This window comes from Cetorhinus maximus, chromosome 5 (genome assembly GCF_964194155.1).
Source record: "Cetorhinus maximus chromosome 5, sCetMax3.hap1.1, whole genome shotgun sequence".
Taxonomy (NCBI): Eukaryota; Metazoa; Chordata; class Chondrichthyes; order Lamniformes; family Cetorhinidae; genus Cetorhinus; species Cetorhinus maximus.
The window spans coordinates 14,395,969-14,422,226 of NC_135883.1; the positions used below are offsets into that span (position 1 = coordinate 14,395,969).

A 26,258-nucleotide genomic window follows, 5' to 3' on the forward strand; every position below is an offset into this window, starting at 1 on the left:
GCCAAGCGAAAAATTCTGCCCTATAGTAATAGGAATAAATGATCTTCAATATAACACTAGTTTCAGCTAGTCATATGAAGCAAATTTAGATACTTTAAAATTGAAGTTTAACAACTAATTAGGTAATCTGACACACTATGTTTTTAATGGAGAGCAGCCAACAGGATGATCCTACTTTTCATGATATTAAAAGTTTCACTGGCGTTGGATGCCAGTGATGGAGTTCTACACATGAATTTTAATTATTTGGACTGCATTTTATGTCTGCAAATTGGTGGGCTGCCCCCATTGTGTAAATGTTAAATAGGGTGTGTAGGGAGTGATGGCGTCGTGTTGGCAATATGTTATCACGTCAGTCTCCCAAATAACAGAAGGCAAATGAGTGTGGAAATCGGCAGTCGGTCTGCCATTTTGAAATGACTAATTAACAAGCTATTGGGTTTGTTAACAACCCGATTATCTGCAATTCTTTGGTGCCCACTGCATTTTCGACCGTTGGATGTGAAAGGTTTGGGCGTGTTTTACAGTAGCTATGACAAGATTGCACAAGGGTGGTGGAAAAGGCCTGTTACCAAAGACTGTGGTTGAATGTACCTGAAGAATCTGCTGGGGAAGATCTGTATGATTTTTATGATTCTTTAAGAAATCTTTTTGAGCCTTCAATAAAAAATAAAGACTGATTCTGAGAGCAGGGGGCCTTTACAATTCTAGCCGTGGCCGACTTTCTGCTTGTGGCATCACCCTCTGCCGCATGACGTCCCAGCCTACAGTGTTGATTGGGTGTGGAGCCCCCCTTGGCACCTCTAATTGGCCTCCTTCCCTCTGGATGGCCACTAATTGGCCACCAGACGCTTGATTGGGTGAGCTGAGAAGGTATGGGGTGGGGGAGCAAGCGAACCACTCAGTTTCCATACTACCTCCTGCTGAGAAACATAAAATCCAGCCCCATGCGTGTAGAGTTCTACTTTGACGGAGTAGAGAGCTGTGCAAGCAGATCATTATGAATCTACGCTGTCCCCTGGCGTTTCCCCTGTTACAGATACTTGTATCAAATTGTTACCTGAATCATAACTGCAGCATATAGGGAAAGAGCAGTGAAATAGCATTCTAGTGGCCACTTTGACACGCAATTAGCACCAGCAAAGTCATATTGAGCTGAAGGCTTACTCTGCTAAAATTTCTATTATTATTAAAAGAAACATATTTAAAAGTGAGTAAGCGTTACCTTAAATTAAATGGTTCCATTAAGTGGTGAGCACTGTACTTAGTGAGAGACTATTCTTCTTTAGATTCTTTCAGGTTTGCTTAATTGTGATGAATAATGTGTCTATCTACTAGCTGTCTGTGTTTGTCTTACCAAGAATACTTTTATTTATATTGTTGGATACCTTTTCTTTCAGCTTATCAAGAGGGGAGTCCACTACTTTCTAACATAGAAAGTAAACTGTTCCTGGATAGACATTGAATCAGCACCAATGGGTGTCTTCTAAATTTCAAGCCATAAATCCATGGAACAACTGTGTCGTTTCGAGTGAAGTCTATTCCAAATGTGCTCAATTCCAGAAGAAAGGTTGTTCCTACAATTTTAAATTAAAATGCAAACAGTCTCATGTTACGTATGGACAGCAGAAATTTTAAGGGGGTCCCCCTTAACTTTGAAAATGAACCTTTCAAGTTTAACAATACTATAATTAGAGCACATCAACAAATTCAGATTCACTGGGGAGGTGAAAACCAAATCCCCAGGTTTACTTGCTCATTCATCTGGAGCTTTTTATAAAGTAGCACAGTCTGAAGAAATGTAAAGTAGTTGCTTGTCCTGAAACATTCTAGGGTAGATTTCGAAATGAGGCAGGTGGTGGGTGGGACATCTGTTCCACCCGCGCCCAAAGGTGTCACTAGAAGGTCCAATCCATTATCGTGGTCAGGCCTCATGCTAATAAAATCAGCACGGACAGACAGCTTGCTGATTGGGTTGGGGCATGGAAATTTTGGCAGCTGCACTGGGGACCAGAGGCAGAAGCTTCTCGGTTAAAAGGGAGGGATAGGGTTTGGAGGACGCAGCAGAGGAGGTTTTTCTTTAGCTGGGACATGTGGCTGAACTATACCAGAGCTGGGAGTGCTTGTTGTTGATATGGAGCGGCAGTACTAAATCATCCACCTTGACGATCAGTGCAGCGGCTTGAACCTCAATGAGATAAACCGCATTGGAACAACTTTTTAACCCCCTCATAATTGAAACAATGATTTCAAATAGCAAATCACCGGTATTTTGACAACAAATTCAAAACTAGAATACCTTGTTCAAATACTGTCCTATGGTGGAATCATCTCTCTGCACAACCTGCATCATTTCCTGGCTTCCCATATACATGGCATTGGCTATAAAAAAATAAAAATTCTCAGTTAAGCAGGAAGTCAAAAGACTAAACATAGCACTTAAAAACACCTCTTTTAAAACATTAAAAGCAATAGGAAAAGTATTTAATTCTAAACACCAGTAGAGATAAAATCATGTAGATTTCTTTAAAATACTTGCTAGACAACATCCAGCTAGCTAAAGTTTTTCTTTATCATTAGAATGCAGATTATAGGGTGATATGATAGAATTGTTTAAAATCATGAAAAGATGGGACAATTAAATAGAAATGAGTAGAATAAGCGAATATATTTTAAAACAGAAAGCCAGAGAGAAATGTCTTTACACAAAGACTTATGAAGCTACAAAGTACACTTCCACTCTTAGTGCTGGAGTCAGAAATTGTGAGCAGAATTCTCCCATCCAGCACGAGGTCCTATGGGGTGGGGGCAGGGATGAGGAGTACTTCCCGCTGCTGAGACCGGCGGGAAATCCCGCAGTATCTTCCGTCCCCGGCATCATTAATTATGCAGCCAGGGGTTTCCTGGCATCTTCTGCAGCGTGCGGGTTCCGTTGTCATATCCGGGCGCCATATTTAACAGGCGCCCGAGCATCCTCAAGGGGAGGTGAAGGTCCAGCGCCGAAGTTTAGTAATGCCTCCCTGTGCATCCTCCTGGGCCACGTCCAGGTCTGGAGGAATCTATTGTACCCAGGGAGGATGAGGCCGATGCCGTCAGTGCCCAGGCTGTGCAGAAGAGGTCAGCAATACAATGCTGCAAGAGGATGAACGACCTCATTTGCTCCAGCAGAGTATGTAAATCCTCAGCTAGTTGCATAAACCACAACGAGAGCAACATGTTAGGGTAAATGAGACTCAGTGGCAACGGTATACTCGTGCATCAGTCATGCAGTGCACTGGCTCTGTGGTGGAGTGACCATTGTGTCTCCTTCACCCTTCAACCAATAGAGAACACTATATGAAAGGGGGTGGGGAGGGTGTAGGAAATGGGCTTAGGCGCAGAGTGCACCAGCAACCTCCGCAAATCAGATGTCTGTCTGAAGCTTCTCCTTGTATGTGGATGGGCTCAGCGCTCTGGAGGCAGCTGGCCCACAACCCTTCTGGGCAACATGCAGCGCAGTTATGCTCTGCCACACTGGGCTAGTTTAAGGGTTGAGTTATGAGAATTGAACCAAATTGCCATGTTCAAATGGATGGAACATACAATTCCTCTCAAATCCATCTACTCTGTTGTCTTGGAGCAGGAGAAGTTGAGGCACAACCGTTGAGAATGGGAGAAGATGTGAGGGGAGCACCCACATCTGAGGCCTCTCACGGAGTTCGAAGAGAGGGCAGCTCAGCCGGCAGGCATGGAGCAGGACCAGGCTGTTGGCGATGGAGAGCTTGGACTTTGGCGTCCACCCAGAAAGGATCCATCCATGGTATAGAAACCTGAGGGTCAAATGTGCCTCCATGTTGGAGGCAGCTTATGCTGTCACTTGCACTCTCCTCTCTCACTTACAGGTGCCACGAGGAAGAGGCCAAGAGCCGAGGATGGGGACTCCCTGTCAGGCCTCAGCAGAAGCCCTAGTCCATGAGAGCAACCAGGAGAGAGGAGAAGAGGAGAGATGCTCCCCTGTAGAGACATCTCAGCAGACACTTGCACCTTCCACCAGCCCAAGGACACACACCTCGGTGGGTATTACTTCTAACTTAGGAAGAGTCTCACAATCTGGTGGTCACTGCATGGACACGCATCCGGAGCAGGAGGAGGCAGGGTCAGCCAAGCTCACTGGCACTCGGAGGACTGCTGGGGAAGAGGCATCTGCGAGGTCCGAGTCCAATGACAAGCCTCTGGAATCGACCTTCCAACTAATGGCGGAGAGTCAACTAATGGGGGAACATCAGGCAGAGGTGTTGGACATCACAGGGTGGCACGTGAATCAGGGGAGATCGTTAGCCTGCTCTCTGATGAACTGATGCCCGCATGCACAAACATCGAGGTCACTATGGGGAGGGCGGCGGTCGCCATGGAGAACCTAGTCCAGCAGAATGCCCAGTTTCTGCCAGAGATGTGCGCAGACCTGCACTCTATCGTGGTAGCCATGGGCGAGCTTTTGCAGTGGCACCACAAGAGGGGGACAGGGCACCTCGACCTCTGTCCAGGTGCCCCGCCCCTCAAGGGGTCAGGTCAGGGCCTTCGGGCACCCTAAAGGAGGAGGAGCGGCAGCTGGACACCTGAGTCATCCACTCAGGAATCTCAGAGTTTGTCCACATGCCCTGAAACCCCTTTGCCTGTGACCACATCAACCTTATCCTCTTTCACTACAGAGGAAGCAGCTGACCCACAGGAGGACAGCCAAAGGAAGGTGGGGCCCCCCCACACACCTGGATGACACTGGGCTGCCCCCCCACCTCTCACTCACCTGGACATTACTACCCCTACCTTCACACACCTGGACAACATTACCCCACCCCCTCATACACCTGGATGACTTAACTCCCTCCCTCATGCACCTGGATGACATTAGCCCCCCACCCCTTCACACACCTGGACATTACCACCTCCACCTTCACACATTTGGACAACATTATCCCCCTTCACACACCTAGACAACATTACCGGGCCCCCCGCACACCTGGATGACACAACTCTCCCCCTCATGCACCTGGATGACATTACCCCCCCCGCCCACACACCTAGATATTACTACACCCACCTTCACACACCTGGATGACATTACCCCCCCTTCACACACCTGGATGACATTACACCCCAACCTTCGCACACCTGGATGACATTACACCCCAACCTTCACACAGCTAGGTGACATTACAGTCCCCCTCACACACCTGGACGACATTACCCGCACCCCCCATACACCTAAATTTCAAACACCTGGATGATATTTCCCACCCCTCTGTTCACACACCTAGATATTAACTCAAACCCTGCTTCACACATCTGGATGACATTCCCCCCCCCTCACACACCTGGACAGCATTACCACCCCCGAACCTTCACACGCCTGGATGACATCACCCCTTCACACACCTGGGCGAGATTAGCCGCCCCTTCACACAGCTGGATGCCATTATCCTCCATTTCACATGTGAACGATATCATCCCCCCTTCACAACTGGATGACATTATCCTCCCTTTAACAATCTGGACAACATTCCCCACCACCCCTTCACATACCTGGATGACAGTATCCCCCTTCACACACCTGGAAATTACTCCCCCCACCTTCACACACCTGGGCATTACTCCCCATTTCACACACCTGGATGACATTACTCCCCCACCCCTCCTGCCATGCACCTGGATGACATTAGCATCCCCCCCCCGCCCACCTTCACACACCTGGACAACATTACCACCCCTTTCACACACCTGGACATTACAGCTCCCCCACACACCTGGATGGCATTACTCCCCTACACCTCACACACCTAGATGACATTAGCCCACCCCCTCTACACACGCCTGCACATTGCCACCCCTGCCTTCACACACCTGGACGACATTACTGCTACCCCCCCACACACCTGGATGACATTACTCCCCCACCCCCAATGTGCCTGGGTGACATTACCACCCCCATCTTCACGCATCTGGATGACATTCCCCCCCACTTCACACACCTGGATGACATTCCCGCACCCCCAACAACTGCTCGGCAGCGAACACGGCCGTTACCCAACCTCCCAATCTGTTTCCTTTACTGCCTGGCTACACCCCTGCAAAACCCTTTCCTGCACCCTTAGCCACCAACGCTTTCCTCTAGACCCCCACACCCCTACCGCACCTGCAGTCCTGCAAGCCTTCTTTAACCACCACCCCCACCAACCAACCAACACCCCTTCGCTGCCCACTCCTGCTGCCTTCCATCCCACAGCTCCAGGATCCCATCCCATGGTGACATCCCTGGAAGAATGTCCTAATCCATGACGAAGACCCTGGAAGAATGTCCAAATCTATGGTAAAGACCCTGGAAGAATGTCTGAATCCATGGTGAAGATCCTGGAAGAATGTCTGATTCCATGGTGAAGATCCTGGAAGAATGTCTGAATCCATGGTGAAGACCCTGGAAGAATGTCCAAATCTGTGGTGAAGATCCTGGAAGAATGTCTGAATCCATGGCAAAGACCCTGGAAGAATGTCCAAATCTATGGTGAAGACCCTGGAAGAATGTCTGAATCCATGGTGAAGACCCTGGAAGAATGTCTGAATCCATGGTGAAGATCCTGGAAGAATGTCTGAATCCATGGCGAAGACCTGGAAGAATGTCTGAATCTATGGTGAAGATCCTGGAAGAATGTCTGAATCCATGGTGAAGACCCTGGAAGAATGTCTGAATCCATGCTGAAGATCCTGGAAGAATGTCTGAATCCATGGTGAAGACCCTGGAAGAATGTCCAAATCCATGGCGAAGACCCTGGAAGAATGTCTGATTCCATGGTGAAGACCCTGGAAGAATGTCTGAATCCATGGCGAAGACCCTGGAAGAATGTCTGAACCCGAGGCGATGTCCCTGAAAGAAGGCCCTAAGCGAGGTTGCTGTGTGAAGAACTCCCACCTTCTGGAAGGTGCTTCATGGTGGAGCCACGCGGATGAAGCTCCACCTGCCCTGTGCTGCACATGGTGCTCCAGGGTTTGGCATCAATGTCGTCGGATGTCTGCGAGCTTGCGACCAATTCCCTTAAGGTAAGTCATGACTTTTGTATGCCACATTGGTCCAGACGTATTCTGCACCAGCGTTTCTCATGATGGCGACACAGAGAATCGGGCGTGGGGAAAAAATTCTAGTCGGGGCTTCATTTGCACCCAATTAGTGGTTTCATGTTGGCGTCCAGCAGGAATCGCAATCTGCCAAGGCAGGGAGCATCAGGGGATCTCGTTGTCATTTCACGTTGACGTGAAACCGAGTTTTGGACCTCCTGTTGGATTCTCCCTGCCCGCCGTTGATCCTGCTGGCGGGGGCATGGGAGAATTTCACCCTGTGCCTGAATTGCTGCTTTTGGCTCAGATCATCTAGATTCAGCACAGAACTGGAATCAAACTTGGGGCCTTGTGGTCTGTGTGGCCAACTTCAACAAGGGGCAGATCAACCTTTCCATTTCTCCTGCCACCTGCCTCCACTTGGCAATTTGCCCAATAACACAGTTGGGGATTAGGACCCTACCTTCAGGGAAAACCCTGAAATAATTTCCAAACGAGTCCCTTTGCTTGTCTAAATCGTTTTTTAAAAAAAATCCACTACACAAATTGGCAATTTTATGCCGGTTAAGCCATGTTATTTAAAACAATTTTCAACAAATATTATTATTGCCAAGAGACGTTTGGATCATGAATATGTATATTGTGTATACTGTATGTACAGTGTATATTGATGAATACACTGATGTCACTATCTCCAGCAACTTTAAAGGCGAACCAATTAAAATAATAATCAGTTTCGCAACTCAAAGTTAATGAACATTTCTTAAAGGGAGATACTACATCCTAAGGAAGCGCACATATTTGGATTTTACCTGATAATAATAGTTTTCAAAGAAACAGGGCCTTTAAAAAGTAAGCTGCACTTGTTGTAAATAGCTTGAATTCCTCAATGTATGATAAGATTTCAGTAGGCAAGAGTTGACAAAAACTACTCAGGCATTAATCAGCTATTTAACTTGAGTTTCCATTGTCTTTGAGACACAATCAAGCAGATTTTCAACTTGCTGCCTGCTGTAAAACTGACAGTGGAAATTTGTCCATTTTCATTCCAGTGAAGAATTTGCTCAATTCCCAAATGGGTCAAATTATTCTACACTCTTAGGCTGAAAATTTTAAGATGAACTGCAGTGTATAAACAGCCCCTCATGTCATTAAGTTCTCTAAGTTCAAGGCTAGACTGCAGTTTCAACATCTTTCTGTTGCTACAACAAACTGCCCCAAATAATTTTTAAAGAGTACTTGTGTTACAGTAAATCCCAATTCTGGATAAGGCAGATGGGTAGTTTACAGTAAGAAGGGTTGTTCCTCTGTCATGAATCTGTGTTGCGTTAGTTTGACCATAAGTATGCTCTTAAAGAATTTGCTTCCCTACAGTGCTTTATAAAATGGCATTTAGCCAATGAAAGGTTTCCTCCACTGAACATTTGTTTTACATTATTTATCAGAATATGAAAGATAATTAAAAGATATAACTCTTTTGTCAGTTAACAAGATTAAATGTGAACTACATACAAATGAGCACATAAAGTTACCTGATAAAGTAGTTTAAACTCAGGAAAACTTAACCTTCAGAGTTTAAACTCAGAAAAACCAACTGTAAAAAAGGAAAAGCAGAATAAAATAAAAAGTGAACATTAAACAGCGGCATGCCTTAAACATATGGTACTGCCACTGCACCCATACCTGCACGTGATTTTGGAGTAAGCAACTTAGTGATTTCCTCCTACTAGAGTTTGGTGATTTATATTTGTGTTTTAATGGAATCCATTAGTGATGTTTGAGCAGCGGGTGTCACACTATTGAAACACCACTTAGCTTCTGTTTCACAGCAGAAACATTTCATTAGTGGCAGAAGCAGTTTGTAAGCTCTGAATGCCTGTATTGTGTTGCACACATTGAAAAGACCACGTTGGCCCATTGCTTGTGAACAAATACAGACTAAACACGTAGAACTAAGTGTCCAGAACGCCAAGCCAATGTTCCAATTCACCTTTAAAATGTGGTCTCTCATGATTGGTAAGCTTAAAACTGCAGTCTCTATTTTACTTTAAGTATTCCAATATAAGTATAAACAAATGGGAACTGAAAGCTGCTTGTTCTTTAAAGCTGCAATACTGCAGCCTCTTGGCCCTTCAGAGCTGAACTGAAAGTTAACCAGCCAGTAACTGTACTAATTTTGGTTATAATTTTGAAGAATTATTACACACTGGGATCGCAGCGATTCTTCAGAAATACTTTACGGCTCAAATCTTCACGTTGTTCCACTTGCGGCAGTCAAATCAGAAGCATGCGCCAGGAATCAATTCAGGTAACTTTCTAAAACAAACAATCTGCGCAATTTGTTTTGTTTACATAAGGTTTATCTGTTGGGAAAAATTGTACAAGAACTCTAGAGCAGTATTTTCTGATCGTGTTCTGTATGTTCCTGTTTATGCATTGCTTCATTCTCTTCCTGTCCACACTGCATGTCTGGGAACAATGATGATAATACTCTGTAGTTCTTATTGCATAAGAAATATTAGTTTCTAAAGAGTAATCCTGCATAAGGTTATAATTACTACAGATTACACAGAAAAAGAACATAAGCAATTGCTTTTTTGTTCTATTTCGCATTGTAATTAGGAACATCCTTGTGCTTTGAAGAGAAGATCCATATACAACATGGACCTGTATCGGGTAAACACATGTGTGGACAGCTCCTTTTAAGAAACTAGTCTTCTTGCCATGCCATTTCAGTCATGTGATATCTCCCTACTCAGTGGCAATGGTGATTTGTTCTGAATGCATCATTAATTATTTGACTGGAGGAGTGCAGCAGACCTCATCAAATGAGAATGTGAGCAATTTAACAGAGAGAGTAGACCTGACATGGTCTGAGAAAATTAGGTTCGATAGGAGCTTTGAACTTAGGAAGGTGAACTTCGTTCTGAGGAGGAGGAAGCCCATACCTCTGGTGGTAACTCTTGCTCATTCATTCAATCTGGACATACAATTTGGAAATGGATTATTCCAGGAATACAGAAATTAGCACTGGAACTTTTAAGTTCTAATTCCTCATTGCAGTTTGGTCACTGTAGGACCAAGCAGGACATCATATTCAGCTATCAGATCAAGGTTCAAATGTTTGGTGAAACAAAAACTTACTCTTTGCAGCTTCTAAATAGGTCTGAAGGAAACCTTCTGGATCTCGTCCAATGATGATCATGACAGAAACAGAATGAGCATTAACACTGGTGTCCCTTCTCTTCTAGGTAATACATGAAGTTTCATTCTATTATCCAATTTACAAGCCTTTTGAAAAGGTTACTATTACAGTGGATAAGGGAGGTTATTTTTGTTCATTCTTGGGATCTGGCCATCACTGGCATTTATTGCCCATTCACAGTTTCCCTTGAGAAGATACTGGTGGACTTGCTGCATGAACTGCTGTAGTTCGTATAATGAAAGTGCTCCCATAATGCTGTAAATTACAGGAATTTGATCCAGTGACAATGAAGGAATAGTGAAATATATTTAAATCAGGATGTGACTTGGAGGGCAACTTGGAAGTGTTTCAAAGCACCAGCTGTCTTTGTCCTTCTAGATGGTGAAGGTTATGGGTTTGGGAGGGCCTGCCAAAGAAGTATTTATGAATTGCTGCAATGCATCCCGCATAGGTTACACAGTAAGGGCATAGAAGGTTGGTGAAAGCAAAATACTGCGGATGCTGGAAATCTGAAATAAGAATAAAAAATGCTGGAAAAACTCAGCAGGTCTGGCAGCAACTGTGGAGAGAGAAACAGTTCTGAGGAAGAGTCATATGGACTCAAAACATCAACTCTGTTTTTCTCTCCACAGATGCTGCCAGACCTGCTGAGTTTTTCCAGCACTATGCTGGTGCTAGATAGGGTGTCGATCAAGCAGACTGCTTTGCCCTGAATGGTGTTGAGCTTCTTGAGTATTGTTGGAGCTGTATCTATCTAGGCAAATGGCAAATGGACAGTATTTCATTACACTCCTGATTTGTACCTTGTAGGGTGGTAGAAAGGCTTTGAGGAGTCGCCTCAAACCTCTTTGCCTCAAGCTCCTTCCAGACTGAGTAGCATCAGTGAGCCTGCAGTTCATGACTACGTGAGTAGAAAGCTTGATGCAATCTTTGCCAACATCCACAACTTATACAAACATCTTTAATGTAATTAAAAGCCCCAAGGCACTTAACAGGAATGTTAGAAACAAGGTATGACACTGAGCTACGAAAGGAGATATTAGGTCAAAGGACCAAAAGTCTTGGTGAAAGAGGTAGGTTTTAAGGAGTGTCTTGAAGGAGGAAAGTGAAGCAGTGAGGCAGAGAGGTGTCAGGAGGGTATACCAGAGCTTGAGGCCCAGGCATCTAAAGGCACGGTGACCAATGGTGGAGCAATTAAAATCAAAGATGCTCAAGAGGCCAGAATTAGATGAGCCGAGATACCTTGGAGGATTGTGGGGCTGGAGGAGATTGCGGAGATAGTGAGGGACAAGGGATTTGAGAACAAGGATGAGAATTTTAAAATCAAGATGTTGCTTGACTAGAAAACAATGCAGGTTAGTGACAAAGGGGTGATAGATAAATGGGAATTGGTGCGATTTAAGACACGGGCAGCAGAATTTTAGATGATCTCAAGTTTACGGGGGGTAGAATGTGGGAGACTCGCAGGAGTGTGTTGGAATAGTCAAGTGTAGAAGGTAACAAATGCACAAATGAGGGTTTCAGCAGCAGGTGAGCTGAGACAAGGATGAAGCAAATATTTTCAATGCATTCCCTGGACAACCAGATGCAGCAGGAAAAAGAGGATAGTGGCAGAGATTGTGGTCTTCTCTCAAGCTCAAGGCCTAATTGACTGCAACCATGCTGCCCTCCAGCCTCCTTCACATGATCTCACTGCCTCAATAAATCACAAGGTCTTCTGATCCATCAACTTGCAACTTGAATGTGATCACTAGCATTACATCATGCTGTTCTTTCCCCGCTTTCCGGAGTTGTGGTGATGCTTTTATATTGCACCAATCCTTCATTCCTTCAACCCTTTTCCCATACACAGAAAATGAGAATCTGGCTACTTGAGAATGGCTATTCCTTACACACTTGGCTCAAATTTCCTTTAAGGAATCCATGTCCAGCAGCCGACTGCACTTCAGTCAGATCCATGAGGCCACTGGAACCTTCATCAAGCAGATCATTGGAATAAACAAGTACCAGCTTCTGATCACTTCTACTCAGTAAGTTTCTAATTCACTATCTATGTGGAGAACTTATTGCTGCACGAGTGGTTAGCAGTACAAGAGTGAGTAACAAAGCCTCTTTGGGAGAGTTTTCTCCTTCAATGAGAGGCTGCAGGGCCTGACTCAACTGGTGGGTTGAAAAAAAGGCATTGGGACTAGGGCAAGCATGATTACCATCATAGATGAGTGACAACGCAGTGCAAAAGGAATATAGAGGAAGAGAAAAGAATAGGATGGTGTCAAACACGCTGCTGTACATTGCCTGAAGCCTGGCCATCTCTATTGCTGCGTGCCTGGTCTCTGTCAATGATGCTGATAGCCAACATTGATGTTTGTGGAGTACAGTGACCCCTTATTCTCGAAATCTCCCTTTGGTTTCATGCCAGCATCTTTGGAAAAAAAAGTAGCAGAATGCCCCTTTCAAGGATTTTGAAGTTGTGTGAGGCAGATTGGCATCATGTACATGATGAATGGAAGAAGCAGAAGCATGGACAAGAGGTGGAAGTAGTTGTGAAGGTTGTTGAGTGTGTGAGCGCAAGCAGACGGAGATGCAGTGAAGGTGCTGTTGACAAATTGGCAAAGCACCGAATCTTCCATTAGAGGGGAAGAGGACTACCTCTCCGTTGCTCATTTCTTCTATGAGCACATGCATGGCTGCATTGGAGAATCGGGACCACGCACAATGTCATGATGCCCACAACTTCAATAAATCACTCTCCACTTTTTAAAAGTACACTTCACTTTTAAGGGGTTCCTAACTGACTATCTGACTACAAATAGTGATTGGCATTGGTAGTTTGTCTATTCAACGTTAATGAGTTCTGACCACAAAAATGGACTGGGTCTTCTGCTGACTGCATTGATGGATGGGTAAATGTGACATCAAGCTGGTAATGTAAAAACAAAAATTTCCCCTACTGTATTTCAGAGTTCAGAGTTTTGGCTGCTTTTCTTGTGAATAGTTCACACCTAAAACATCAACAAATCTGCCCTGTCCACTGAAACTGTCTGACCTGTTGAGTAGTCTCAGGATCTTTGTCTTTCTGCTTGGGAAGACTGAGTGCTTGGAAGAAATTACAGGAAGGAACCAAACTCAGGAGTTTACATAATAATGCAAGCCACAACAGTGAAGATGGTTTTATCACATTCTGCATGTATTTCTAAACAAATAGTCACTGATGTGCGGTGACATTAATGTTGAAAAAATTAGAGCTTGTAGTTGATTCTATGGTCACGTGGGTGGTATTTTATGCTCTCCCACCTGGCGCATTTGGAGGTGGGGGTGCATCTAATTAGGTGCAACGGTGGCAAGTGGGGACCTTGCCACCTTCCTGCCTGCATCCCGATTAAGTCTGTGGCGGAAATGCCTGTGGACCGCTTCTCACCTTGACACCAATTTAGGCCCTTTAATGGGCAATTAGTGCAGTCACTCGTTATGCAGGCAAATATGATAACCAATTCTTACACAGCTATGTCATATAACAGTGCATAAGACAAATGTCTGGTGAATCACTTTTTGCTGGAATTGACTAAAAGATGAATGGATGTCAGAACACTGTAAAGTACTTTGTTTCATATTGCCAATGGCTCACTTTAACAGGTAGATAAGGCTTTAGTGTAACGCCGCACTGCAAATAAAGCATGTCAACAATGCAGCACTCTCAGTTAAGGTGCACTTCAGAATCAACCTTAAAATCCTGGAGTGAAGTTTCAATCTGTAACCTTTGACTCAAAAGTCACTTGCATTGCAAATGTTAACTCGGTTCAGTTGACAATGAAAAATAAAAAAATTGCAGAAGGGGCAAAAAATAGACTCACATGTAGCCTCGGAGTGAGGGAAGATAAGCCAGATGCACCTATCATATTGTTGTGCGTGAAAGCCATTTAAGGATGGGCAACAAATGCTGGCCTTGCCAGCGATGCCCATATTCCAGGAAAGAATAAATGCGTAGGTCAGATTTTAAACATGAATCCGCAGACCAGGAATGCATATTATTACCTCATATATCAGCTTGATCTCAAACATAAATTTACCTTTTTTGTGCTTGTTTTGACATCAAATGTGACTTTTATTTTTCTCTAGTATGTGCTATAATTGCAACATTGGTTATAATCTAACATTTGACTATTTCTGTGCCAAGGTCCCCATGTTAGTTAATGTACATTGAACAAGAGCAGATTTGAAAAGGAGCATCGAAGAACAAAACAAGCCAATAATTTGAAATGTAAATGAGGAATTATTTAAAAATATTTTAATAGCTTCCATCCTTTTAACACTGGAGCCAGAAAATTGAGGTAGCCCCACTACTAAAGGATTTTCTGACTTTCTCTCACTTGAGAGCAAAACAAAAAGATTCTAACTGAAGTTTGAAAGATCGCTAATGGAAATTGGCTTTTTATTTGTTGAAACTGGGTCATCCCAGACAACTCAGTGACAGTTGGAAAGTATTGTTGGAAGATAATTTGTGATTTAATTAATGTTAAGGCAGTTATTCTGTACATTAAATAGATACAATTCAAGATTTTTTTTGGAAACCCCGAAGAAGCAGTGAATAATGCAGAACACCACCAAAGTCGAAAAGAGTAAAAGAGAATATAAGGTGAATGAAGAAGAGTTGATTTGGTGACACTTAGCTCTGATTTTAAGAGCTGAAGATTACAGGAAGAGGAAAAGACTGGGATAAGGGCCTGAGTTTTTCATTCGTCAGGCGCGCGCGATCATTGGGCCTGGAAGTGGACAGGTAATGGGCCTCCAGCCGCATTTGGCCCCCGAACGCGATTTGACATTGGCTGGCCAATTAACGGCCAGCCAGTGTGAAACGCATGCTGAGGAACGTTCAGTGTTGCCGGGGTGGAGGAGGGAAAAGGGCGGACACCAACCGAACTGAAGGTGCAGTGAGCGCTTCCCGTGAGCTCCCTGAAGGCAGACAGCTGCCCCAGGGAGCTGCAGACCTGCACAGGATAAAGGAAACGACAAAAATGCTGCAAAATACGTCCATGCATCAAGCACCTGAATAGAAAACCAGTCCCCAGATTCCTCTTTTATTTGATTTCCCCACGGAAATTTCATCCCACCCTGGATTGAGGTGTGAACAAAAATGTGAATGCCGCCTGGGAGAATGGGCCCGTCCGCCAACCGTAGATGTTGACGGACCACGTAAAAATCGCTGTTAATTGCATCGTCAATGGACTTAATTGCCCGCTTAATTGTCAGCGGGCGTGCTTCCAACTGCCACGCGCACCCACCGAGCAAAATATCGCGTGAGTGCCCGATGAAGTCGGGATGCTCGCCCGACGTCATCTCACGCTGTTTCACACCTGTTTGAGCTGGGCGGGACATAAAATTCCGACCAAGGAGTTCCATAGTTTTGAGATATCACAGGAGAACATGTTAGTCACACAGGAGGAGTAAAATATATACAGAAAATCATTTTGCAACTTATGAAGAAGGTGAGACAAACGGAGAGGAGCAGTGATTGTAATAGTATCAGAAAAATAAAGACAAGAACCATGAACATAGAAATTTATTTTGATCAGGTATTTGGTGGTTAACTTCAGGTTTTGCGTAAATTTTCACCGGACTATAAAGCAGCTGTTAGCTGCACGTGTAAACTGTGCCATTTCCTACCAGCACAGTAGGTTTTCTGAATGTGCAAATCATTATTATACGCAGCAACAGTCTATTGTAGGAAGACATTTATGTTCATGAAGCACTAGATGCATCAGGCAGCCAAGTGCACGCTGGCCCTCACCAATAGTCTGCACACTCAGACTTGGACCTTAAGCATGATTGAGGAAGACCTTGACTTGGCTGTTCAGCACCTCATTGAAAAGCAGCAAAGTGCTTTCCAACTCTTGATTAGGAGGGAAGTGCAGATGACCATGAGAGGGAAGATGGAGATGGTACATGGAATCGGGGATTCTACTCAAAGCACTTCCAATCCTGACTACTTGCCCTGAACCCTCTTATTCAGGGCTCTAAATGCTGCCTCCTGTCCCATTGGCCCAGTCTGCTCCCACACAACTTTTGTCTTTGACAGAACCCACATGGGCTTCAAAACCCAGAGAACTTTGACCAAGACCATTTGAGCAGTCAGAGCAGGGAAATGAGCAGCCTGCCTCCAGCTCTGTTGAAGCCACAAGGGTTGCACCATGTAGGATTCATTTGAAAAGGGGGGATAAAGGATTTGTATTAAACACAAACTTAGATGTTTAACATTGTGTTACATTGTCACATTTCTATTTAATGTTTGTGAGCCACAATCTTCATGTTGAAGCTCCACTGTCTCATCCTCCCATTGTTGCTTGCAGCCTGCCAAGTGGCTTCTGCCTTCTGAAGAACGGTATGAGATGAATAAAAGATGAGCAATGGGTATATGTGGAAGGGATAGATTGTTGATTGTGGAACTACTTTGTGCTGAGAACAGCAGAACAGGGATGGCACTCTAGGGTCTGAATTGTGTGTTAGGTGGCTTCACAGCCTCAGGTTAATTGAAGTGTGCCTGAATTAGGCCGTCCCAGGCATCCTTTGCAGCCAAAATGCAGCAGATTACTACTACTGGAAATCCTTGTGACGCGTGTTGTGGTGTGCCCATGTACACCCAGACACTTCATCTTCAGCATTCAGATGGCTCTCAATGACGGTTCTTCAGCTCACATGGCTTCTGCTGTACCGTTCCTGCATACCAGTTGTAGAGTTACTCACAGGTGATATCACGGCCGTAAAATCCAGCCCCTGCCAAACCCCCCCCACCCCTGTAACTGTGGGGATCCAGCCAGATCACAAATTTAAGTGCTCATTCTGACTGGCCTCATCAGTGGCGAAGTGCAGGTAACCCTAGCAAACATGGCATCTAGCACCTGTGGGATGCATTTGTGGGCAGCAGATTGTGAGATTTGGCAACTAACACCATCAAATCTCTGAACGGAGCTGGAGACAATTAGGGATGGGCAATAAATGCTGGCCTGGCCAGCAACGCCCACATCCCGTAAATTAATAAAAAAAGGCAAAGAAATTAAGGGCCATGGTGACCTAGACTGCCACAGGCAGTGAAGGTCCACTTCTTCTACTTGGAAGGAGGTCTTCTTCCAGGAGACTGCAAATATCAGTAGCCACCTGAAGGGAAGTTCTGAGTCTCCTGAGGCACCGGTGCTCAGTCATGTTCAGCAACTTAGTCACTTGCCTCTATACCCTGTGCTGGGGTTATCACCGCCTGCCAGCTGGAGCTCTGTGCTCATCCACTCTGTCCTGTGAAGCAGCAGGAAGTTGAAGAGAAGGCTGCTGCTTTTCCTGGGGGTGCTGGTCCTTTGATTTCTCACCTAAGGTCCAGATGGAGCTGCAAAAGTGGCTCCCATGCTGCTGTGAAGGCTGACAGCTGAGAAATGAACATCAAAGGCAAAAAATCTCCAAGGTAGCAGAAATTAGCTCCAAAGTTTTGGCAATCCCCTCCAGAGCAGTGAAAGCACACTTACTTAGGCAAGGAAGCAGCTGTCACAATTCACTATTTAAAGCCTAAACAAAAACAAAAATACCTGGAAAAACTCAGCAGGTCTGGCAGCATCTGCGGAGAGGAACACAGTTAACGTTTCGAGTCCGAATGACCCTTCAACAGAACTGTTCCTGTTCTGTTCTGTTGAAGGGTCATTCGGACTCAAAACGTTAACTGTGCTCCTCTCCGCAGATGCTGCCAGACCTGCTGAGCTTTTCCAGGTATTTTTGTTTTTGTTTTGGATTTCCAGCATCCGCAGGTTTTTGCTTTTAACTATTTAAAGTCTTTCTTGCCTGAGAATTGGTCAGTCCCGTTAATTTTTGCTGCCTTCTCACCTTGATTTACCTGGTGGATTCCAGGATGACCACAGAGTTGAAGCTAGAGTCTTGGGTTGAAACTGCAGACAATGAGCATGTGACATATTTAAATCTTTAAATCACAGACCTGCCTGTTCTGATGCGTTGAAGAACTTACTTTGGTTAAAAGTGGAATACTGCCTAACGGATTTCTGCCTGCTTCCCAACATTGCTGGTAATTTCAGCTGTTTTAACCTGAATAGAAATCTTGGCAGGTTAGGTTTCTCCCCACAGGTGCCTGAATGAACCTGTTTTTTCCATTCATGGTGAAAGTGAATTTTCTCTGGGCTTCAACTGCCCCATCACCATAACTTCACTAGAAGTTATATCAGGGGAGCGGGAAAGGTCCTGGGGAAATTCATGCCCCATATGTGCCACATATGGAAAAGAGGTCAATAACATGCTGCATATTGGAAAAAATATTATGTAATTTTTGCCATAGATGTGATAGTGAAAGTAATATTTGCTCCTTGGGATCTCCTCCTTCTCAATACCTTACTAATCACTTTTTCAGGAAGGTGAGGCCACTTCAACATCTATAATTCTGTGCTTCAATAATGTTTTATGATATGTACAGCATGTAATTCAAACTTAGCCATTTAATTATTTCATTTTAGAACCAAAGTTGAGGGGGTGGGGGGGGGGCAGGGGAGAAACTTATATTTGTTTGCTTAAAGATTGCTCAGTTAAGAATGAAGAATTAGTACATTTCCTGAACTCTCGTAAAATTCAGAAAGGTACTTAGTTCTATAGCTGTGAAAAAATGTGTATTTGAAAAGTTGGAATAAGACCCTCAATGCTTAAATAGTTTCAGGTAGAGCAATCAGAAATCCTGCGTAAAATCAGCTCCCCTGTTAAATTTTTAAACTCCTACCAGACCCTAAACAGCTAAATTGGTGTGTGGCAAGATAATTCACAGTATCTTACATAGCATTCCATGCAACTAACTAGCCACAGATGAAAGATAAGAATCAAAGAGCCAGCGCAAAGGAATGAGATCGATTGCAAGGTCCACAGCCCAGACAAGCATTCCTTCTGCTGTTTTGTGATCACTGCACCTGCACTGAGGAAGCATATTAAAGTCTGTGTCAGGACACCAGGTCATCTGGCCTCTAAAAAGCTTTTAACGAGGAAAGTGCTATCAAAACTCTGCAGCTTCAGCGGATGATGCGTTGACAGCTTCAAGTGGTGTTCTGGGGGGCTGGGATTTCTCCTTCATTCTCTGCTGTCCAGAATCTTAAATTTATGTTCCCAAACTCTCAAAGCTGTTAGATTCAGTCAGTTTCAACAAGACAGGCAAAAATCTAGACAACAGGGATCAGGGAAGAAATAAATTTACACTATTTACAGTAGATTTTGCACTGTGGAGATGCGCGGCAACATTCATTAGCTCGCGGTGAAGCATCAGCTTGGCGAGTGGCAGCCCTTTTGCCTCAGAGTCTGGGGGAGGGTCATGGGTTCAAGCTATCCTCCAGGGAGTTGAATGCATAATCTCAGTTGACAAGGTAGTGCAGTACTAAGGGAATGCTGCATTGTCAGAGCAACAGGTTTCTGGATATGTTACTAAACTGAAGTGTTCAGGAATTATAGGGAGGATTTTTCCCTTGTTGGGCGGGCGGGCTCAGGAATGGCCGCAAGACTGGCCACTGTCCGCCTCGGGCTCCGACTGAGATTAATTGGCCAGCCAGCGTGAAAGGCTAAGAGCCTTAGCACTGCTGGGGTGGAAGCGGGAGGACCGCGAGCGCTGAAGTGTGCGCGTGTGCGGGGGAGTGCACACTGATAGCTCCCTGAAGGCACAGAGCTGCCTCAGGGAGCTGACGGATTTTAATTACACATGAGACAAACATGTCCCCACGTGTGACTCAGTCACATGAAAAGGGACACGTAAAAAAGGATATTAAACATTTTTATATTGTTTTTTTAATAAGCGTTGGAAACCTCATCCCACCCTTGGATGAGGTTTCATTAAAAACGCAAAGGCTGCCTGGCCTATTCGCTTGCCCGCTAACCAAATGGTTGAGTGGGCAGCAAAAAATGCAGCTTAATTAATTACTTCAGGGCTTTAATAGGTCTCTCAATTGTCGGCGGGCGCGCTGCCATCTTTCGCATGTGCCCGCCGACTAAAAGATCGCGAGAGTGTGCGATGACATCAGGATGCCCGCCCGACGTCATCACGCACTATTTCACTCCCGTTTGGGTCTGGCACGCGCCCGCTCATGGGATGAAAAGTTCTGCTCTATTTGAAGAAGAGCAGGGTGTTTTCTTGGTGTCCTGGCCAACATTCATGCCTTAATCAGCACCTTCAAAAACAACTGGTCAATGTATCGATCGCCTTCTGTGTGACTTCCTAAGCTTTTTTGCAAATTGCCTGCCAGATTTATCTAAAAAGCAACAGTGATTTTACTGTACGTCAGAAGAAATTCATTGGCCATGAATTATAAATACCGAGGGCATGAAAGGTGCTACATAAATAGAAGTTTATTTTACCAAGAATAAATCATGGTGACATCAGGCATAACTCAGAAGTTTTAGGTTCCAAGCTCATACCTTATTTTTTATTTTATAAACCATCAGATTGAACCGTATTTCTAGTTTATATCACTGTTAGGTAATTTCTGCATCAAATATTGGAACTGCTGCAAATAAATCTGATAAAATCTTGTGCTTTATGAACAGGTTTGCTACACACAGGAAATTGCTGTATGCACTATGATACTTTGATACTGTCACTTTCAAACAGATGAGTTCGGCAGGCTGGTAATGAGCGTCGAGAGAGGGTAGTGAATGCCTGGAATTCTCTACCCCAGAGAGTTGTGGAGGCTAGGTCACTGAAGTATTTGAAGAGGAGGTAGATATATTTTTGAGATATCGGGGAGTTGAGGGTTATGAGGAGCTGGCATGAAAGAGGAGTTGAGGCCTGGGGCAGATCAGCCATGATCTTACTGAATGGCAGGGCAGGCTTGAGGGGCCGAATGTCCCGATCTTGCTCCTGGTTTTTACGTCCTTACGTCATATTTAGGAGTTCACAATGGGCTGGATTTTACGTTTTTCAGCAAGGTGAGGGAGGTGGAATGGAAACTGAGTGGTCCACTTGCTCTTGGACCATCTCATCTCCTCCAATCAAACATTGGATGGCTAATTAGTGGCTGTCCAGTGGGAAAGAAGCCAATTAGAGATGCAAAGGTTGTGGGGGAGGGGGGGGGGGCTCCATGCCCAATCGGATTGCAGGCCAGAACGACATGCGGCAGAGAGGTGAGTCAGCCATGGCTACAGGTTTAAAGGCCCGCTGCTTCCTGAATCTTTTGATCTTAATTTCTTATGGCGGGCGACAAAAAGTTAAAAACTAGATAAAGAAGCAAACCGTCACAGCCACCTTCACCAGCAAAATCTGTGGCTACCTGCAGCATTGGTCCCGGCGGCAGGCTTTTTCTTCCACCCTTGCGCTTTCACGTATGATGCCTGGAAAATGCAGCGGGCATCAAAAAATTGCAGACGATTGTTGGCTTGTAATCTTAATGAGGCAGACGGGCTGGCCATTCCCGCGCCCTATTTTACTTCCATGCGGTGGAGGGGAGGTGCAGCCCGCCTGATTTGCGGCCGTAAAAATCCAGCCCTGAGTTGCATGAATGTTCTTTATTAGCTGTGATGCAATCAGGCAATATTGTGACTGAAGCCTACATTGGAGCGGGTGTAGCTGTCACTGTTTGTGATGTTTTTAGACTATGCACATCATGTGATACATCAGAAAATTTTTGGCAAAGCAAAAATGACTATTCTTGCAATAAACCACCACTACTGATTCCATCCTAAAAAAAAATTCATTTCACCGGCACTCTCTCTATCATCATGTGGCACTTAGGCACCAAATGTACAACAACAAACACCATATAGCAAATTATCAAGCAAATCATTAAAAAAAATGGTGGCTGATGCTCACCAGTCTCCTAAGTAGAAACTTATTTCAATGAATATATTTCAATGCCTTAATTAATTAATGCAATTTTGAAGATAATATTCAGTTTTCTCCTCAGCTTCCCTAGTTTTCCTAGCTCAACCATTCATCTGAGGCCAAGGGAGCAGGCTCAATGCTGCTCAAGCGAGTTACTGTGAGGTATCTGAGAGCAATCGAAGGACATCATTCCCTATGTTTCCCCTTCCTGCACAAGGAGGTATCTGGTTTACACTTGATTCTGCACAACAGAACAGCTGAAAGAAGATATGAGAAATCCAACTTGCCACGTGCCACACACTGGTGTCACAAATCCACCAGTAAGAGTGATTATTGAATGATTTAATATTTTATGTCCTTCCGTTTTATCTAGACCAATTTCTCATTGTCTTCTAATGGTTTTGATTCTTCTCTGGCATACTAATCACCCAACTAACTCCAAGCTTCATGTGAAAAGGTATTTGACTGTGTCCCAGCTAAGCGCTACCCTGTCCTTACCAGGTAACCGCATGTAGGCACCTCTATTAGCATTGCTAGATAGTAAGCAAGAGCATATATTCTGGGCATTGGGAACAACTGTGTATAGTGCCATTCTAATGCCCCACAGTGGCTAAAGACGATACTTAACTTTGTTTTTGGATTCCTGTCAGTGCTGCTCTCCTGTTCTTATACTCTGCAGTTAAAAACCCATTTAAACTGAATTAGAAAGCAGCATGGCACATGGTATTATGTCGCAAGTGCACCCAGTGAACTTGTCAGGCAACATAATTTTGAGCAGGTCCTGTACATCAGTAGACCTATTTTGTATTGAGGCACAACACATCCATGCAACTCAGCATATTTACAAGACCAGAGGAGAGAGACGCTGTAGCAATGGTAAATTGAGTGAATGAAAAAGTAGGTTTCTGCTCACATTGATTTGTGGAGGTCAAATCATTTACAGCTGGAAGTACTGTCACTTGCATTAGCCCTCCTACACCCCCCACTCCCCCACCCCCGCACCTGTGATAATATAAATCTCCTTAACTCAGGGTATCCAACATGAAACCTGCCTGCTCTGCATGGGTCAGTTATTCACTAACTGACTGAGTCATTAAGGAACCTTTCAATAATGTATTACTCTATTCCCATTGATATTAAAACATTTAATTAGGCAGATAGAGAGTTAAAAGGTTATATAAAATATACACTACAGGGACAAGTAAGTCCTCTTGTGTCAGGAGGAGCTTTTTGTGCATGTTGAGCAGAAATGGCTAAACAGTTGAATTGGTGATACTCACTTTATCTTTTTACGCATGCTCAGCCAGCTAGTTAACAGATTAACTTAATGGAGCAGTCTATTGAGCACACTGCTTGAAATGGCAATTTCAGTGCACCAAAGCTATTCTTTAAACACCATTTGATTATGTCACCTGACAGCATGATTGAACAGTCATCCTCATTTTGAAATTGGATCTGGAGGATTTTTTCCAGTGAAAATTCTACTGGAGTAACAAGATCGGGGGTGGTGAATTGCTTAGCTGATTGATGAACCTTTTCTACATGAAAATGATCAATTAGGGACAATTTTTCAGTTTAATTAGACAACATTCATGAGAAATGTGCAATAGCAGTTTCCGTCTCATCAGACAATGGTTTGCACCATGGTGGTCAACTCTGTTAACCATTGCCAGATATGACTCAGGAGCCCCACATTGGCATTCCAGCCTCTGCTGCATTTGCTGCAGAGGAAGACAGTGGGCTGAGAAGGTGCACAATTCTCTGACTTCTGTTTTCTCTGGGCCCTCTTCTCGGCCAGTTGAGCTTTTCGTTTCTGCTTGCCTCTTCCAGTGCCCTTCCAAACAGTCAGCCTCCAGAAGTCACGGCCATCAGTGACTGTCTCCCAGTTTACAGTGCTAATGTCTTGCTTGCCGGTGTCCTTGTAGCGGAGGTATGGATGCCCAGGAGGTCGTGACCTAGTGGCTAGTTCACCATTCAGAAGGTCTTTGATAAACAGCCTTCATCCATCTGATGAACGTGGCTGAGCTAGCACAGATGTTGTTGGCTTATCAATGAGTATATGCTGAGAGAATTTGTACGCTCCAAGGCCTCTGAATTGTAGTGCCAAGAGATGACGAGGATACATCTGAGACAGTGAAGGTGGAAACTGTTCAGCCTTTTCTCCAGCCTAGCGTATGTTGTCCAGGTCTCACCACGGTAAGGAATTTAATTAGGCTGCCTTTGTTCACATGGTTGAATGCCTCAGTGAGATTGATGAAGACATATATTGTGGTCTCCTTTGTCCATGGCATTTCTTTTGCAGCTGCTGGACTGAGAGGATCCTATCAATTGAAGATATTCTAGGTTCTGAAATCTCACTGGGATTAGGGATAGATGCAGTCAGCCAGTATCTGTAGTCTGACAAAGGTAACACTGGCAAATACTTTTCTCGCGATGCTCAGCACAAAGGTGCCTCGATAGTTGTTGCTATCACTGCGGTCGCCCTTGTTCTTGCACAGGGTCGCAATCATTGCATCATGCAAATCCTGGGGCACTGTCCCCTCTGTCCGGCAGAGACAGAGAAGTCCCTGCAGATGTTGCAGGAGCACTAGTTTCCAATACTTGATGAGTCCAGGCAGTATAGGATCAGCACCTGGAGCTTTGCCATGGCAAGCAAGTCAATAGCTTTGCTAAGCTCCTCCACTGAGGGTTCGATATCCAGCTCTGCCATGACAGACAGGCTTTCTATGGTGTCTAGAACTTTCTTGGTGACAGTGTTGTCCCTAGAGTACAACTCAAGGTAGTGTCCACCCATCTCTCCAACTGTTTATTGTAGTCGGTGATGACCTCCCCTCCCTTTTCTTCAATGGAGCCATTTTCTTTGCTGAGGGACCTGCTGCTTTTCTGATCCCTTCATACATGCCCTAGTATTCCCTTTGTCCAATTGCATCTGGATATTCTGTCAAAATTGCAACAAGTAGTTATTGGCACACCGCCTAGCAGTCTGTTGGACTTCGAATGGCTGTTAGTGCATTCAGAGTTTTCTCAATCACATCTCTCTCATAATTAACGAGAGCGTTCCGCTTCAATGACAGTTCCAGCAAAGTGGTGTTAGCCTCAACCCAATCAGCATTTTTCCGCTCTTGCTTTCCTTTGTTGAGAGTGTGGTATTGAAGATGGCATCGCAAGGTATGTTCCATTTCGTTTCTGCACTCTTTATGGGGATGCCAGAGAGCATCAGTTCAATCGATTCGAGAAGCAGTTTGTTTTTGTCTGGGTAGGAAGTATGGCTGACAATGATACGAAGAAGGGATTTCTGCTTTGAATGGAAAATCTTCGAGGGTTGCACCCTAACCCTGGTGCACACCGGGGAGTAATATGTATCACAGTCAGCGCTGTGGTAGCTGCATGTGTTGAGAATACTGTGCAGAGAGTCTTGTCCGGTGATGATCAGATCCAGCCTGTGCCAGTGCCCTGATCTTGGATGTCTGTTACGGACCTTGTGGCAAGGTTCGTTCTGAAAGACTTTATTACACAAAATGAGTGGTAACAGAAATGCTCAAGTAGGCTCTGTCCATTCTCATTTATCTTTCCCAGGCCATGATGTCTGAGACAGAAGGGCCATGCCTCGTGGCCTGCACCCACTCTTGTAGTGAAATCCCCAGTAGCTAAAGATATTTTGACTTAGGGATTCTGCTGATAACAGAGCCAAGCTCCTCATAGAGCTGGTCTTTTGCCTCTCTAGTGGAGCATTGTGTTGGAGCACAGGAACTCACGAGGTTAACTGGCCAAGTTTGAGTTGAAAGACAAATGAAGAGAACACATTCTGAACCATCTGGGTGGGTTCTATCATTGAGAGTCGCGAGTTCCTCTGAACTCTTATCCTGCCAGATGAACGTTAATGTTTTTCTTTCAGTGATCCGCTCTCGGCAAAGCTTTGTCAATGTTCAGCCTCTCAAGTTCCATGTCAATCACGACTGACTTGTTGCGTTATCGACCAGCTGCAAGTCGTCTTTCAGTCCCATGTACATGATCATGATGTTCCAGCTTGCCAATCGAAGAGTTGGCATCTTTTTCTTTCTGTTTGTTTTGTTTGTTTGCCTGATACGATGGATTCCATCCACTTTTTGAGCACAGACTCCAAACTCCAAGCACCCATTGAAG

The 26,258-nt window shown here is 44.6% G+C and overlaps 1 protein-coding gene across 3 annotated transcripts in view; it reads right to left on the bottom strand.

Annotated features, from left to right (window-relative positions):
• The window catches only part of ldah (lipid droplet associated hydrolase), a 344,701-nt gene that overhangs the window by 20,164 nt on the left and 298,279 nt on the right, over nt 1-26,258 (bottom strand). For all 3 annotated transcript variants that reach the window (XM_078541547.1, XM_078541548.1, XM_078541549.1), the window contains one exon: nt 2,300-2,382. In XM_078541547.1, coding sequence (XP_078397673.1) covers nt 2,300-2,382 — 83 coding nt within the window. The remainder of the gene's footprint in view (nt 1-2,299; nt 2,383-26,258) is intronic.